General features: G+C 42.0%; 1 protein-coding gene across 3 annotated transcripts in view; it reads right to left on the bottom strand.

Annotated features, from left to right (window-relative positions):
* The window catches only part of Slc35d2 (solute carrier family 35 member D2), a 33956-nt gene that overhangs the window by 13994 nt on the left and 3553 nt on the right, over window positions 1-16409 (bottom strand). For all 3 annotated transcript variants that reach the window (XM_021180001.2, XM_021180000.2, XM_021180002.2), the window contains exons 2-6: window positions 11639-11672; window positions 9909-9995; window positions 7698-7765; window positions 2968-3039; window positions 1513-1581 (exon numbers count right to left, since the gene is read on the bottom strand). In XM_021180001.2, the coding sequence (XP_021035660.1) occupies window positions 1513-1581; window positions 2968-3039; window positions 7698-7765; window positions 9909-9995; window positions 11639-11672 (330 nt within the window). The remainder of the gene's footprint in view (window positions 1-1512; window positions 1582-2967; window positions 3040-7697; window positions 7766-9908; window positions 9996-11638; window positions 11673-16409) is intronic.

Raw genomic sequence — 16409 nt, forward strand, 5'->3', positions numbered from 1 at the left:
GGGCTTGGTGGCCAGGCAGCCTAGCTGAATCAGCAAACTCTAAAAAAATAAACAGAACAAAACAAAAAAAAAACCCTGACTCAAAAAACAAAGTGGGGGAGAGGGGGTTGGAGAGATGGCTCAGTGGTTAAGAGCACTGACTGCTCTTCCAGAGGTCCTGAGTTCAATTTCCAGCAACCACATGGTGGCTCACAACCATCTGTAATGGGATGTGATGTCATCTTCTGGTGTGTGTGAAGGCAGCTACAGTGTACTCATACATAAATAAAATAAATAATTCTTTAAAACAAAACAAAATGGGCAAACTGTTTAGACAAAAGGTATATACTGTGTGACATAATGTGACACACTGCGGCTTCCATGACAAGATGTTGGGGGAAGTCCAAGGATGGAGGGCAGAGATGGAAGCACTAGGAAACTGGTGAGATTGGGGTGCATGATATGTAATTCACACACACACACACAATCAATTTTAAAAAATTAAAGGAAATAAAATGGATAGTTCCTAAGGAATGATGTTGACCTCTGGCCTCTGCAAACACAAGTGCATTTCCCCTTCCCTGCTTCCACATATTCATCATGAAAGGAAGAAGTTGGAACTAGCAGTTAGCCTTGGACTGTTTGGAACATACCAACCAGCATAGGTAATGACCACACTCTACCAGTTATCACGGAACAATAAAGCAACAACAACTGGCCCCCGATGTTGGTGCATGCCTTTAATCCCAGCACTTGGGAGGCAGAAGTCTTAGTTCAAGGCCAGCCTGGGTCTGTATGAACTTGATGGACGTGAACAGACTTGAAGGAACAGAATGAGTTCCTGGATAGCCAGGGTTACCCAGAAAAAAAGAAAACCAAAAACCAAAACCAAACCAAACCAAACAAACAAACAAACAAAAACAACAAGTGGGGTTATGAACCTGTTTGCTTGTTTTGGGGTGTGTGTGTGTGTGTGTGTGTGTGTGCGCGCGCGCGCGCATGTGTTGGGTGCTGTGGAATAAACATGGACCCCAGTGCCTGCTAAGTACACATTCTACCACTGAGCTACACCCCAAGCCCTTATCTGTTATGTTAAACCAAATGCCTAAGAACACCTCAGATAGAATTCTTAAACTAAGGTCACTCAATGACAAAAGTAGACTAGCCACTGCCTTTTGTCGAGGGTGGTTATGTTAACACCCTGAGATGCTTACAAAAGAACACTGTCATCTGCAGAAGTTACACTCAAGACCCACACAATTGAATTGTTAAAAAAAAAATCACCCAAAATGTCTTGTAATATTTTAAGCTGTGTTGGGCCACTTTTGACAACTGCCCTTACTGCCCACGGGATTTTTTTTTTTTTTTTTTTATGCTCACAGGAACACACAGGGATGCCACCAACTCAACAGATTTGTCTCCTAGCTGCCCAATCCAGCTGCAGAAAGATGGAGGAGAAAAGTCCATAGGACAGGGTTGCCTACTGTCAAAGACAGAGAAGCCACTGAACAGCAGGGCAGGGCCAAGTCTCACCCAGCTGCTATGAAAGCCCCAAGAACGATGGCCAAGACGCTGAGGATGATGTTCAATGAATATTGTTTCCTGTAGTCAAGAAAAAAAGAAAGGAAATATGTAGAGAGAGAAAAAATATTATTATAGTAAATAAAAAAAAACAAAACAAAACCCTGAAAACAGATTATCAGTGGCTCCGTAGCTAAAATCTTATATCTAACATGTTCATGTAGATGTAAATATAAATGGAAATGTAAATCAGGCCAGACTTACTTCTTTTATATACATTTTAATATATTTATTTATTATATGTAAGTACACTGTAGCTGTCTTCAGACACACCAGAAGAGGGAGTTAGATCTCCTTAAGGGATGGTTGTGAGCCACCATGTAGTTGCTGGGACTTGAACTCAGGACCTTCAGAAGAACAGTCGGGTGTTCTTACACATTGAGCCATCTCACCAGCCCCAAACTTACTTCTTAAGCTGTTTCTCCTCCCCCTGGAAAGACGCTAAGAAAAAATACAGAAGAGGATCCGATGCACAGCTTAAGGCTTAAAACATTGTAAATTAACTAAAAATCTTTACAGCAAAATCGAAATTTGCGTTTTCAGGGGTCAACCTGAGTATCCTCATAAGACAAATGTAGATCAACATTTATGAGATTTAATTTATTCTGACATCATGCCATGGCACATTAAAACCGTGTCACCTGTTCTTCTGCCTGCCCCCCCCCAACCCGCTCCCCCCACCACCGCCGCCCCAACCCTGGTCTGTGGGCAGCTCTTTGTCACTATTCATTCTGTTTGGCTCAGCACTCAGATTCGTATCTGTTTTAGGATGGTCGTTGTTTCTTTTATAATTTCCTACTACAATGCCATTTGTCTGCTGTAAAACAGACACTTAAATAACTCTCAGTAAGATACTAGGGGATCGTGGAAACAGCTGACTTTTCCTTAAATGAACAAATAATTTTTTCGTCAGTTGCTGCAAGGAGCAACTCAAATCAATTATTCAGAAAGAGGACCCCATGATGAGAATCTGTGGGTAGGTGGCTCAATAGATAAAGTCTTGTTCAGCAAACATCAAGCATGAGGATCTGAGGTCAGATTCCCAAAACTCAAGGGAAAATCTGTGCCTCAGCGCAAGCCTTGGAGGCAGAGACAGGCAGATCCAGGGCTTTGCTGGTCAGCCAGTCCTGCCAATCAGTGGGCTCCAGGTTCAGTAGGAGATCCTGTCTCAAACAACAGCAGAGAGCAATAGAGAAAAACATACGCTATCAACCCATGTCTTCTACATGCACATACATAGTCTCACACACCCACATGTAACATATATGAATACACTCCCCACCCATACAAACACAGTACTTGGGAAACATGGAAGAAATGAAGAAAACAAAAAAAAACAAAAAACAAAAAAAACCCAAAAAACAAAAAACCAACCAACCAACCAAACAAACAAACAAAAAAACTTACCCAAGTATGATAGCCTCCAGGAGTAAAGTGAATGGAATCGTAAACTTCCTGAGCACGGTGAACATCGGCAAGCTGTCAGAAGGAAAGATTCAACCCTAACATCAAACACACCGTGCCAGTTGTTATTTTTGTTCTTAAACATTTTTTTAAAGATGTATTTATTATTATAAATAAGTACACTGTAGCTGTCTTCAGATGCACCAGAAGAGGGTGTCAGACCTCACTACAGGTGGTTGTGAGCCACCATATGGTTGCTGGGATTTGAACTCAGGACCTTTGGAAGAGCAGTCAGTGTTCTTACCTATTGAGCCATCTCACCAGTCCCATGGTAAATGTTTTTAATTAAGGTCATGAGTTAACATTCATTGTGATATTTCCTATTAACAAATCATATCAAGTCATAAAATAGAGATTGAATAATTTTTTCACAAACTGATTGTGGTGGCTTGCACAGGTATGGCCCTCCCATAGATTCATTCATGTGTTTGAATTCCTGGCACTATTAAGAGATGGAGCCTTGCTGGAGTAGGTGTGGCCTTGCTGGAGGAAGTATGTCACTGTGGGGACGGGCTTTTAGGTCTCATGTGTTCAAGCTATGCCCAGTGCAGCTCAGTCACTTCTGTTGCCTGTGGATAAAGATGTAGAACTCTCAGTTCCTTCTCCAGCACCATGTCTTCCTGCACACTGCCATGGTTCCTGCCATGATGATAATGGACAAAACCTCTAAACTGTAAAACAACCCCAATTAAATGTTTTCCTTTATAAGAGTTGCCATGATAGCATTTGAAATGTAAATGAAGTAAATGCCTAATAAAACAGTGGGAGGAGAGAGTTGCCATGGTCTTGGTGTCTCTTCACAGCAACAGAAACCCTAACTAAGCCACTGATTCAACACAAAATCTATCAGATCTCTACTGGCTTTCTCTTTGCAGAAACTGGCAAATTGATTCCAAAAGTTAATAGAGAAATTCCAGGGACCAAGAAAACCAAAACCATGTTGAAGAGTAACAAAGTCAAGGGCCTGGAGAAACAGTTCAGTACTTAGGAGAATTGCTGCTCTTCCAGATGACCCAGTTTCAGCTCTCAGTGTACACATGGAAGCTCACAGCCACCTGCAACTCCAGCTCCAGGGAGCTGGCATCCTTTGCTGGCCTTCTTGGGTACTTGCACTCACATGCACATACCCATGCATACACACACACACACACACACAATTAAAAATAAAATAAATCCTTTTAAAATATATTTTTTAAAATAACAAAGTTACAGCTTGGCTGGCAAAGGGGCTAAAGTTGTTAACCATGCCCAGAGACTGAGTGTAGTCCCGTGACACAAATGGTGGAATGACAGAACTGATTCTGGGTGTAAGATTTATTTATCTTATGTATGTGAGTGCTCTAGCTGCATGTATACCTGCATGCCAGACGAGGGCATCAGATCCTAGTATAGATGGTTGTGAGCCATCAAGTGGTTGTTGGGAATTGTACTCAGGACCTCTGGAAGAGGAGACAATGCTCTTAACAACTGAGCCATCTCTCCAGACCAAAGGATTCACGCATACAAGCAGATACACACACACACACACATTCACACACACGTACAAGTGCAGACAGACACGTGCACACATGCGTACACACAAAGATATACTTTCTTTTTTTTTCAAAAACAATTTTTATTAGGTATTTTCTTCATTTACATTTCAAATGCTATCCTGAAAGTCCCCTATACCCTCCCCCAGCCCTACTCCTCACCCTACCCATTCCTGCTTCCTGGCCCTGGCATTCCCCTCTACTGGGGCATATGATCTTCACAAGACCAAGGGCCTCTCCTCCCATTGATGGCCAACTAGGCCATCCTCTGCTATATATGCAACTAGAGACACAAGTTCTGGCGGGGGAGGGGGGTACTGGTTAATTCATATTGTTGTTCCTCCTATAGGGTTCCAGATCCCTTTAGCTCCTTGGGTACTTTCTCTAGATCCTCTATTGGGAGCCCCAGATATATTTTCTTTATATAAAAAAAAAGGTCAGGACACTTCAAATTTACTACAAAGCTACAGAAACCCAAGACTTTCTATTACTGATTTAATAGACATGTAATTAATGGAATGGAACTGAGGGATGGAAAACAAAGGTTAGGAATTGTGGGGTTTTTTTTTATCTTGTTTCCTTTTATTTTATGTGCTGCATACCCCTCGCTATACTCTATTTCAGGAACATCATTCTCCCTAGTGGGAACTCTGACTGTGCTCAACAGTGATTCCCTATCCCTTAAAGCCTAGCTACGTGTTCTCTATCCTGTGCTCCATCCTTGCAAACTTGCCTAGCCACAGGAAGCAGACAAATGCAGCCCAGGCTGGTACAGGACTTGTGGTCCTCCCACCTCTGTCTCATAAAAAGTAAAATGAAAGACATGGGCCACTTCTCCCAGATAAGTAGATTGATTTTTTTTTTTTATCAAGGGTCGTCAGATAACACAATGGAAAAAGAAATATTTTTTCAATGGATGGTGGCAAGACATCTATAACTCCCACAAATATAATGAAACTGAATTCCTACATACATCATTCATACGCACACACACACACACACACACACACACACACACACACACACAGAGCAATGGTTTATGGATGCTTGGCCCAGAGAGTGGCACTGTTGGGAGGTGTGGCCTTGTTGGAGTAGGTGTGGCCTTGTTGGTGCAGGTGTGTCACTGTGGATGTGGGAAATAAGATCCTCATCCTAGCTGCCTATGGTTTATTCTGTTAGCAGCCTTCAGATAAAGATGTAGAACTCTCAGCTCCTCCTGCACCATATCTGCCTGGATGCTGCCATGCTCCCTTCTTGATGATAACTGACTGACCCTCTGACCTGTAAGCCAGCCCCAATTACAAGATTTGAATTGGTCATGGTGTCTGTTCACAGCAGTAAAACCCTAACTAAGATACACACACACACATACACTATATAGAAAAAGTTTCTGAAATAAAGATTGGTGATGACTACACTGTACATATACTCTTTGGGGGACTCTCCAAAGCTACCCTCAAACTCATTATGTAGCAAAGGCAATTCTTTGAATCCTTGAATTCTCAGCAATCCTCCTGCTTCATACTCCTAAATGCAAGGATTGTATGTGGGAGTGAATGTTCTTGCCTTTGAACAATTCAATGCGCCTGAATTGTATATTTGAAACAAATACAGTGATCAATTTTATATTATATATACTTTACTTAAATTTGTAAGAATTTTAAAATGTAGTGCTTCAAAGTACATTGTTAAGAAAATAAAAGACAGGTTGGAAGACGGCTCAATAGGTAGAGTATCTGTCCCAAAATCATGAGCTACTAAAAACTTGGTTCTCTAACACCCAATTTAAGAGCCAAGTACCGCCATCTGTGGACCTGGTACTGAGGACAGGGACAGGAGCAGCTGGTCTAGACAATCAGTGATCAGTGGGCTCAGGGAAAGACCCTGTCTCCCAAAGTAAGATGGAGAATGGTAAAACAAGACAAAACAAAACCAAAAACAACACCACCAACAACAAAAACAAACAAACAAACCCCCTCTCTCCTGTGTAGATTCTTTTCCTGCTGCTGTGAAAAGGGAAGAAGCGTTTATTCTGGCTCACAGTTCAAGAGCCCGGTCCATGCTGGCAGAGAAATGTGAAAGAGCCGACCACATCACATACACAATCGGGAGAGTAATGGACGTTGGTGCTCATCTCAGCTTCCCCATTCACATGGTCCAGGATCCCAGCACAGGAAATGGTCTCAGCCACAGTAATAAGAGTCTTCCCACATCAATTACCCTAATCAAGGTGATTCTCTAGACATTCTCAGACAATCCCTCACGGTGTACCCAAAGCTTGTCTCTGACAGAATATTCCTGTCTATAAAGTCATGATGAAGCCCAAAGTTACCATGGTCATATTAGTGTGAACAAACCCACCCAGGTAATCAATCTCTATCTGACAGATATGAAACTCATATTCTATGTTAAGGCATGAATGTCAAGAAAAATAATAAGCTTTTATTTGTTTAGTTTTCAGGTTTTTGTTTTGTCTTGTTTTTTAAGAGAGAGTCTTACTATGTAGCTCTGGCTGTCCTAGAACTCAATATGTAAACCAGGCTGGCTTCAAATTCAAAGACCCAACTGCCTTTGCCTCCCAAGTACTGAGATTAAAGGTATGAACTACCACACTGAGCAATACATAAGCTTTTAAACATTCCTTAAAAAAAAAAAAACATTTTGAATTAAACTCAAAGCTACACTTTTCCACATTGTTAAACATCATTGTTTCTCATGTGACACTTGTGATGGCTGAGCTGGCTGTCAAACCTAGGAAGAGGGAACCCTATGTGAGGAATCACCTCCATCGACTGGCCCGTGGGTGTGTCTGGGAAGCATTTTCTAGATTGATAATTGGAGTAGGACCCAAGCCGGTGTGGTCAGTGCTATCCCAGGAAGAAAAGTAGCTGGTCACGCCAGAGGCAGCATGCCAGTAAGCAGCATTACCAGTATAACTGGCTCCTCTTCAGGCCCTGCCCTGCCTTCCCTCAAGAACTGGTAACCTGAAAGCTAAAATAAACCCTTTCCTGCCCAAGCTGTTTTGGGGCCATGGTGTTTATCACAGCAACGGAAAGCAAATTAGGACAACACCCAAGCAAAACCTTGGAAAAACCAAACTTGGGTCTTTGAACCACTTGATGTGGTCCCCTTGAACTGTACCTTAATTTACGTGTGCTTGATAAGCCACTTATGTGGTTTCCAACGTAGAGAAGAGGCAGAGGGAACAGCTTCAATAAAAGGAAAAAGATGCAGTTAGAACCTCATTCTCAGATTCTCCCTATGCGTGTATGCGGGGTGAGTATGGTGTGCGAGGGTGCGGAGGGTGCTCTGAGACAGCAGGAGACAGATTGGTGGCCACCTCTGACCTGCATAAACCAGCCCCCTAATTAATACAGTTTTCCTCATGTCGCCCAGAGAAGGAGCGCCTTAAGCCAGCATTGCCAAGACCTTTTGATCCCCATGAGTGACTATCAGGTTACTGTTTTGAGTCACTGCATTATTCAGCAAAAAGGAAATGGAGCACTGCCCCCAAAGCCCATAGAACCCTGCTTCACGATGAAATACTTAAGTCCTGTCATTGAGACCAAAGATGCCGTCTATCAACATGTACCCCACAGCAAAGAAGGTAAAAGACAGGAAAATTAGCATGTTGGGAAGCAATTTTGGTTGGATAACTTGATCCTACATTCAAACAAACAAACAAACAAACAAACAAAAAACCAAGGCTAATAAAGTATCATTAATGCTCCTTACTTTAAATCCACACTGTTGAACTTTAGTTACCAAAGAAGGAAGTAGAGGCTGGGCAGTGGTGGCACACACCTTTAATTCTAGCACTTGGAAGGCAGAGGCAGGCAGATTTCTGAGTTTGAGGCTAGCCTGGTCTACAGAGTGAGTTCCAGGACAGCCAGGGCTACACAGAGAAACCCTGTCTCAAAAAAACAAAAAACTAAAAACAAAAACAAAAAAAAGAAGGGAGTAGAGACAGGGAAGAAAAAAAGAAGAAGCTGTCCCTGTGTTGAAGATTCTAAAAGGCCAAATAGGGAAACTTCAAGATTACAGAGAATTAAAACATTGCAGACAAAAGAAATTATCTTGGGCTATTTTTAGTCCCTTTGAAAGTCATCCAACCCAGGGCTGGTGAGATGGCTCAGCGGTTAAGAGCGCCAACTGCTCTTCCAAAGGTCCTGAGTTCAAATCCCAGCAACCACATGGTGGCTCACAACCATTTGTAACGAAATTTGATGCTGTCTTCTGGAGTGTCTGAAGACAGCTACAGTGTAGTTACATATAATAAATAAATAAATAAATAAATATTAAAAAAAAGAAAGTCATCCAACCCAAGCCCCTTGTATCTGACCTAGGTGTGTGTGTGTGTGTTGTGTGTGTGTGTATGAATGAAGAAGCCATTCAAGGGTCTCACCCTTAAGAAACATCAATTAAGCCTCTTAATCCAAATACTACCATAAGCTTTTTCATATCACCTGCCAAAGGATTACTCTAAGAATTTAATGTCTACCTCACACCTGGTCTGATAAAAACTGCTTCCACTCCTTATCCCCAGGAGGTAGTCAGATCTTTTAACACTGCTTCCACGTATATTTCTACGTGTATCCAATATATCAAAGTGTATATTACATTCTTTACTCATAGCTTCTATCAGTTTCAACTAAAATGAAATCTGAAAACACACATAGTAAACTAGGAACCAGGGCAAGTCTGACCTGTGCCTTGTTTATATAAATAAAGTTTTATTGTAACATAACTGCCCTGACTCATTTACACATCACACGGGGCTGCTTTTATGGTACAGTAACAGAGAGAGCCTGGCCCTTAGCCAAAGAGTTTGCAAACCCTGAAAGCTCTGAAAACTCAGAGTATTCAGGTTGTCAAACACACGTACTCACTTTTCCTCTGTCTCCTACGTCAATGCAGGTATGCTGAGGTAGGGCTTACATAGCTGCAAGGTATCCAAACTCAGGCCTCCCAATGGCTCAGCAAGCACTCTGCTCACGGACTGACCTCCCAAACCCAGCCCAGCCAGACATTTTATCTTCACTGCATTATATAGATAGATAGTTATTTATAAAATATTTATTAAGAACGTTCTCTTCCAGCACTGAAGAAGCTGAAGCAGAAGGATTTTTAATTCAAAGCCAACTTAAGATACATAATGAAGGCCAATCTCAAAGAAGTTTAAAAGCAGCGTTCTACTGAGTGTAAGCGGGGAGTGTAACCCACAGCGTACAGAACAAGCCCCAGCTTGCAGGTCAGTTTTTAAGTCCTATTCAGCTTTTGTTTGCTGACTCTTTTCATTTATTTGTTGCGTTTTTTTGTTTTTATTTTATTTATTAGTCTTTCAACACGTACCTTTCCAGGAATTTTCTTGTCAAAATCAGGGAAATGGATTATTTTATTTAGCTTGAACACATACAATATCATTATGGTGGTAGCCATCTAAAAGGAGGGGAAAAAAAAAACTTAGCAAGACATCATCTGTAAAGACAGTATGAGGTACCCTGACAGAACCAGAAGCAAATGTTTATCAAAAGGTAATCTAAAAACTTCGCTTTCCAGGCTGGAGGGAGGAATTTCATGGAAGCTAAAATTCACACTGCTGGATGGGTCCCATCAAAAGAACAGGCAAGATGTGTAATCAATTACCTCTGGGATTCTAGAAATGCTGATGAAGAAAAGAAAGGATGCCTCAGAGCGTGACCACACTTCCCACAAACTGAGTGTAATCTGTCAGCTTCTCCTTTTCAAGGACAGGGAGGAAGAAAACAATTTTCACAAAGGAAACACTCCTAGGTAGCCATGGTGCCACACACTTTTAATCCCAGGAGAGGCAGGTGGATCTCTGTGAGTTTGAGGCTAGTTTGGTCTACATACTGAGTTCCAGGACAACAAGGGACCACACAGAGAGACCTTGTCTCAAAGGGGAAGGTACAGATTCCACACACATGCACTTATTTAAAGATATGAAAACAGATGGGGAGTTTTTGACAGAGGAAGGGGAGAGGGAGGGTTGGAGGTGAAATGATTAAAGTATACTATACACACTAGAAATATAAGACTCATTGCTTTGTACAATTAATACAGGCTAAGAAAAATGCCCTAAGGAAAGTCAAAAGGCATTTTTCTGAGAAGAATAGCATTAAGATTTTTCTCCTCAAGGCCTGCAGATGGTTCAGCAGTCAAGAGCACCTACAGCTCTTCTGAAGGACCTGAGCTTAGGTCACTTCAGGTGGTCTAAAGCTCCCGGAACTGTAGCTCCAGGAAATCCTATGACTTCCTCTGGCTTTTGGGTACCTGCATTCACACCTATATACCCACACATAAATACACACAAACATACATAATTTAAAATAAAATAAGTCTTAGCCAAGTGTAATGATGTACATCTTTAATCCCAACATTCTGGAGGCAGATGCAAGCTGATCCCTGAGAGTTCAAGGACAGCCAGGTCTATACAGTGTATTCCAGACCAGCCAGAGTCTCAAAAAATAAAAGTAAATAAAAATAAAATTCTTTAAAAGGATCTTTCTTTTCAATTTATCCAGTACAACCAAATTGTTTCATTTAAACCCTACTAGTTGTGAGCCTGAGAGCTGGCTCAGCAGTTAAGAGCATGCAGAGAACCCAAACTTGGTCCATCACCCATGTTGGCTGGATAAAACCCATTGTAGCCAGTTACAAGGAATCTAATTCCCTCTTCCGGACTCCATGGGCAACTGGGCTCACGTGGGCACACACAATTTTAAAATAATGACAATAAGTCTTAACAATCTTATAATTCTAGAACATAATAGGTACGTCAGAAATACCCCCATCTTATTATTTTTGAAATAAAGTCTTCATCTCCTGTGTAAATTTTAGGACCTACACAATTATCTTCATATGAGAATGTAAAAGTTTAAGAACTGCTTCAATACAGTTATCTTAAACTTTGGTTCTCATTTACCTGTGATGGGCACTAGTGTACCACAGTATGTGTGCATAGGTCAAGACAACTTGTGCCAACCACAGCCTTAAACAAAAGCACTTGAAATAGCTTTTATAACAAAGGCTATTTAAGACTTTAATATTTCTCAACTCACCTGTCCAATTCCAAGAACAATTGGTGAGGGAAAACTGCAAGAAATATAAAACAACCAATCAGTTTAGCAACATTTAAAAACCTGAAGAAAATAAGTAAAACAAGACTGTGACAGAGATCAGACAACAGAAACTTGAATTTAAAAAAAAAATTTTTTTGTCCATTTCTTTTCCATTAAAAAAAAAAGAAAAAGGAAAAAAAATGGGCTGGAGAGATGGCGCTGCAGTTAGGAGCGCTGACTGCTCTTCCGGAAGTCCTGAGTTCGGGTCCCGGCAGCCACATGGTGGCTCACAACCATCTGTGGTGAGATCAGATGCTCTCCTCTGCTGTGTCTGGGGACAGCTTCAGTGTACTTACATATAATAAATAAATCTTTAAAAAAAAAACTGATGGTTGGGCTGGAGAGATTGCTCAGTGGTTAAGAGCACTGACTGCTCTTCTGAAGGTCCTGAGTTCAAATCCCAGCAACTACATGGTGGCTCACAAACATCCATAATGAGATCTGATTCTCTCTTCTGGGGTGTCTGAAGACAGCTACAGTGTACTTACATATAGTAAACAAATAAATAAATAAGTCACCAGGGAGTGGTACTATAAAGGAATTATAAGCATTGGGACCTGTGGCTTTGATGAAAGAAATGTGTCACTGAGGCTTTGAGGTCTGGAAAGCCCACACCAGTCCTTGTCTCAATCTCTCTCTGCCTATGAATCAGTATGTAGAACTTTCAGCTACTTTCCTAGCACCATGTCTGCCTGAATGCCGCCTTGTTCCCCCCTCTGATGATAATGGATTAAACCTCTGAAACTGTAAGCCAGCCCCAATTGCTGCCGTGGTCATGGTGTCTCTTCATAGCAATGAAACAATAAGGCACCTCTACATAGGAAACTGTAAACTGAAATTAAAAACTAAAGAAGAATAAACTCTATTGGTGCAGGCAGGCCCATTGTCTCAGCTAGCCGTGCGGTTAGGCAGAAGGATCCCAACTTGGAGGCCAGCCTGAGCAAGTTAGTGAGACCCTGTCTCCAAATAGACATGGCTCAGTAGTTAGTGGCCCTTGCTGCTCTTCCAGGGGACCCCAGTTCAGTTCCCAGGACCCACGTGGGGCAGGCACCAATAACTCCATTTCCAGAGCCACAGCACTCATGTACACAGATATTTAAAATAAGAAAAACAGATCTTTAGAAAAGGCAGGCAGGTAGATACACAGGTTACCCTCAAAAAGTTAAATAGCACGCCCTCCTGTTTCTTTCTGGATTAAAGAACACTATGTTGCAAAATGTACTTCAACCTATATCTTCATCTGTCTCCATCTATACATTCACATCTGGGTATTCATCCCTGCATCCAAATCTGAAACTATTCTAGTAATTACGGTAATTGTAAAGTGGTTTCCATCTAAGGGTTCTCCTTGCTTGTGTCCTTCTCAATGATAATGACAGAATGCCTTTCCAAAAAGCCAGAATCATAAAACAGACATTTAAGGACAATACTCCCAGTTGCCTGTCTATGGTTCACTCTTTGTTCATTTCTGGGGGGCGGGGTTCAGAGGAATGCTTTTCTGTTACTGAAACAGTTTCCCTGTGCTATATCCAAGCTAACTTTGAACTCTCAGACTTGAGTACAAAAGGTAGGTGCCACCAAACCCTGTTCGCCAATTTGTGAATTGAATTCTGTGAGAGCAAAGGTAAGGAAGGACATGCACCCAAGAGTGTGACTGTGCACACACACACACACACACTCACACACATTCACACACACACACACATACCCATACACACACACGCGCGCGCACACACACACACACACACACACACACACACACACACAGGACTCTGGTGACTAACAAAGCAAATACGAATGGCAAGTTCTGAGCAAATATTTGTTAAACTGAATAAAACTAGTTTGATTTTTTTTTTTTTTTTTGATACAGGGCTCTGTGTGTAGAGCTGTCCTGGAACTCAATCTGTAGACCAAGATGGCCTTAAACTCAGAGATCCACCTGCTCAGTCTAAGTGCTGGGATTAAAGGTGTGAGCCACTGTAGCCTTTCTTTCTTCTTTCTTTCTTCCCTTCCTTCCTTTCTTTTCTTTCTTTCTTTCTTTCTTTCTTTCTTTCTTTCTTTCTTTCTTTCTTTCCTTCTTTCTCTCTTTCTCTCTTTCTTTCTCTCTCTCTTTCTCTCTTTCTCTCTTTCTTCCTTTCTCTTTCTTTCTTTCTTTCTTTCTTTCTTTCTTTTTATTTATTTTTTAAGGCAAGGGCGCCCTACATAGCTCATGTGGCCCTCAAACTTAGCAATCTCTCAGCCTTACCTCCCGAGTGGTGATATTACAGGTGTGCCCAACTCTTATATCCAATGCTTTTAAAGTTAAATGTCATTAGTATAGTAAATGACATAGAGAAGAATATTCAAGGGCAGTCCACCTGTATAGCACTTATGATAGCAACTGTGGCCACTTGGCCACAGACTCCCAGAACACAAATTCCAAGGTTGTCTTGCTTTTCTTCTAGCCCTTGAAAGTCTCTAAGTATACATGCTCACAAAATCTCTCTCCTGCCAGGTAAATCTAGCATTGCATTTGTCCTGGCCTCTGCAGGTGCCAAGTCACAGCTACTTGCTATAAACCCTTCATGTCTTCAAAACTAATAATACCACCTGGGAAACTCCTACACAGTACTAAGTTCAGTGGCTAGCACAAGTTACAGCCTGGGTCCCCTCTGGACTACAGCTTCTATGTGCTGACCCTAAAGAAATACTTCCAGATTTTTCTTCAGTGATGCTGGTGCCTTCTTAATCATAGTTGATTCTTCAGCCCCAGCTGACCAGCACTGATTGACCCAGCAAAGCAAAGGTTTTGCTCTAGGGGCTGTGGTCTCTTGTTATCCACAGCTGATTCTTCAGTTCTAGTTGACCAAGAGAAAAACAGATTCTTAAGTAAAATTTTTTTAAAAATCACATAAATGGCCCTGATAGAATCTTTGCTTCTCTCTGAAACTTCACACGCTAGATATCTACAGCCTGCATGATTCCCAACAGTCCTATCTTCCAAGCTTCCATAGAACAGCCCACTGAGTTGTGAGCACTCAGTGGCTTTTCCAATCTAAAGTTCAAATCTCACCACCATCCTCCCCAAAACACCTGGCCAGACATGGTCAGGTCTGTCACACAATACTCTGTGACCGGATACCAATTCCTGTCTTAGTTAAGATTTTTCATTGCTGTGATAATCCAATGGCCAAAACCAATTTAGGGGAGAAGAGGTTTATTTTACTTATCCTTCCAGGAAACAGTCTATCACTGGGGGAAATCAGGGCAGGAAGTGAAGCAGAAGCCATAGAGGACACTGCCTACTGGCTTGCTTTGCCTGTTTTGTTATAAACCCTAGGACCAACTTCCCAGGAGTGGCACCATCCATGTTGTTAGCATTCTGTCTAAACTCCACCCCACAGTTACCTGGCAACAGCCAGGTAGGCCTGACCCACTATAAAAGGGACTGCTTGCCCCTTGCTCCCTCTCTTGCCCTCTTGGTCTCTTGCCTTCTTGCTCCCGCTTTGTCCTGTCACATCTTCCCCATTCCCTTCCCCCCTCTTTCCACATGCTCATAGCTGCCCTCTACTCCTATACTTTCTCTCTCTCTCTCTCTCTCTCTCTCTCTCTCTCTCTCTCTCTCTCCCTCCCTTCCTCCCTCTCTGCCTTTCTCTGCCTCTACTACCTTCTTGACTCCCCTCCCCATGCCCTGAATAAACTCTATTCTATACTCTTGGCTGGTCCCTCAGGGGGAAGGGATGCCTCAGCATGGGCCCGCTGAGGCACCCGCTTCCCCCACACCTCACCACACATCCACCAGAGCATATCTCTTCTCTTTTTATCTTTTTATAAACACATTACACGTCAATCGCTAATTAAGGAAATGCCACTCAATGCATATTATAGGCCGAATCGTCTCAACTGTGGTTCCTCTTCTCGGATGACTCTTCTTACTTGTGTCAAGTTGACAATAAACTCGCCAGGTCAAGAGTGAACTTAAATTAACAAAAAAGCTAAGACCACACACAAGGCTTATAGCCCAACCAGAAATAATCTGTTCCAATCGGGACAGAAGCAGCCCCCTGAGCTCCATCCACGCCCACAATCTTGTCAGAAAACTGCCAAGAACTTCTTCCTTCTGGCCTCTAGCACACACTCTACGCTCAAACAGCTATTGCTGGGGTCAAGTTGCTCTGTGGCGCATTGTAACTAAATCACTCCAACCTTCTTCTCAACAATGTGTGCCTCAAGAATCTTGAAACGAGAGAGCAAATGTTATTTCAACAGAGCTGGGATGTATAACATTACACTACAGAAATGAAGGGGGGGTAAGGAATTTGTATTTATAAGGAACATAAAGCCCTTTAGCGTCCCTGAAGTAAAAACTTCACTCAAAATCACCTTGCTCCTCCCTCCCTCAGTGCTAGGTAGATTACAAAACTCCAGATTTATATGCTAAGTGACCACTTTACCACTGGACTACATACACCCCTAGTCTGGAACTCAAAGCTTCAGAGATGAAAGGGCCAGTGCACTGGGCACCTATTGTCCTCACAGCAGTGGCCTGTGTTCACTGGCTCCTGATGAAAACAAAAAAGAATGTATTTCTTAGAAGCCTTAAGATTGCAGCCAGTCAACAGAAGTTATGAAACAAATGGATCTAACAGATATCTACAGCACATTTTATCCTAAAACAAAAGGATATACCTTCTTCTCAGCACCCCATGGTACCTTCTCCAAAATTGACCAC

Source organism: Mus caroli, chromosome 13 (genome assembly GCF_900094665.2).
Source record: "Mus caroli chromosome 13, CAROLI_EIJ_v1.1, whole genome shotgun sequence".
Lineage (NCBI taxonomy): Eukaryota > Metazoa > Chordata > Mammalia > Rodentia > Muridae > Mus > Mus caroli.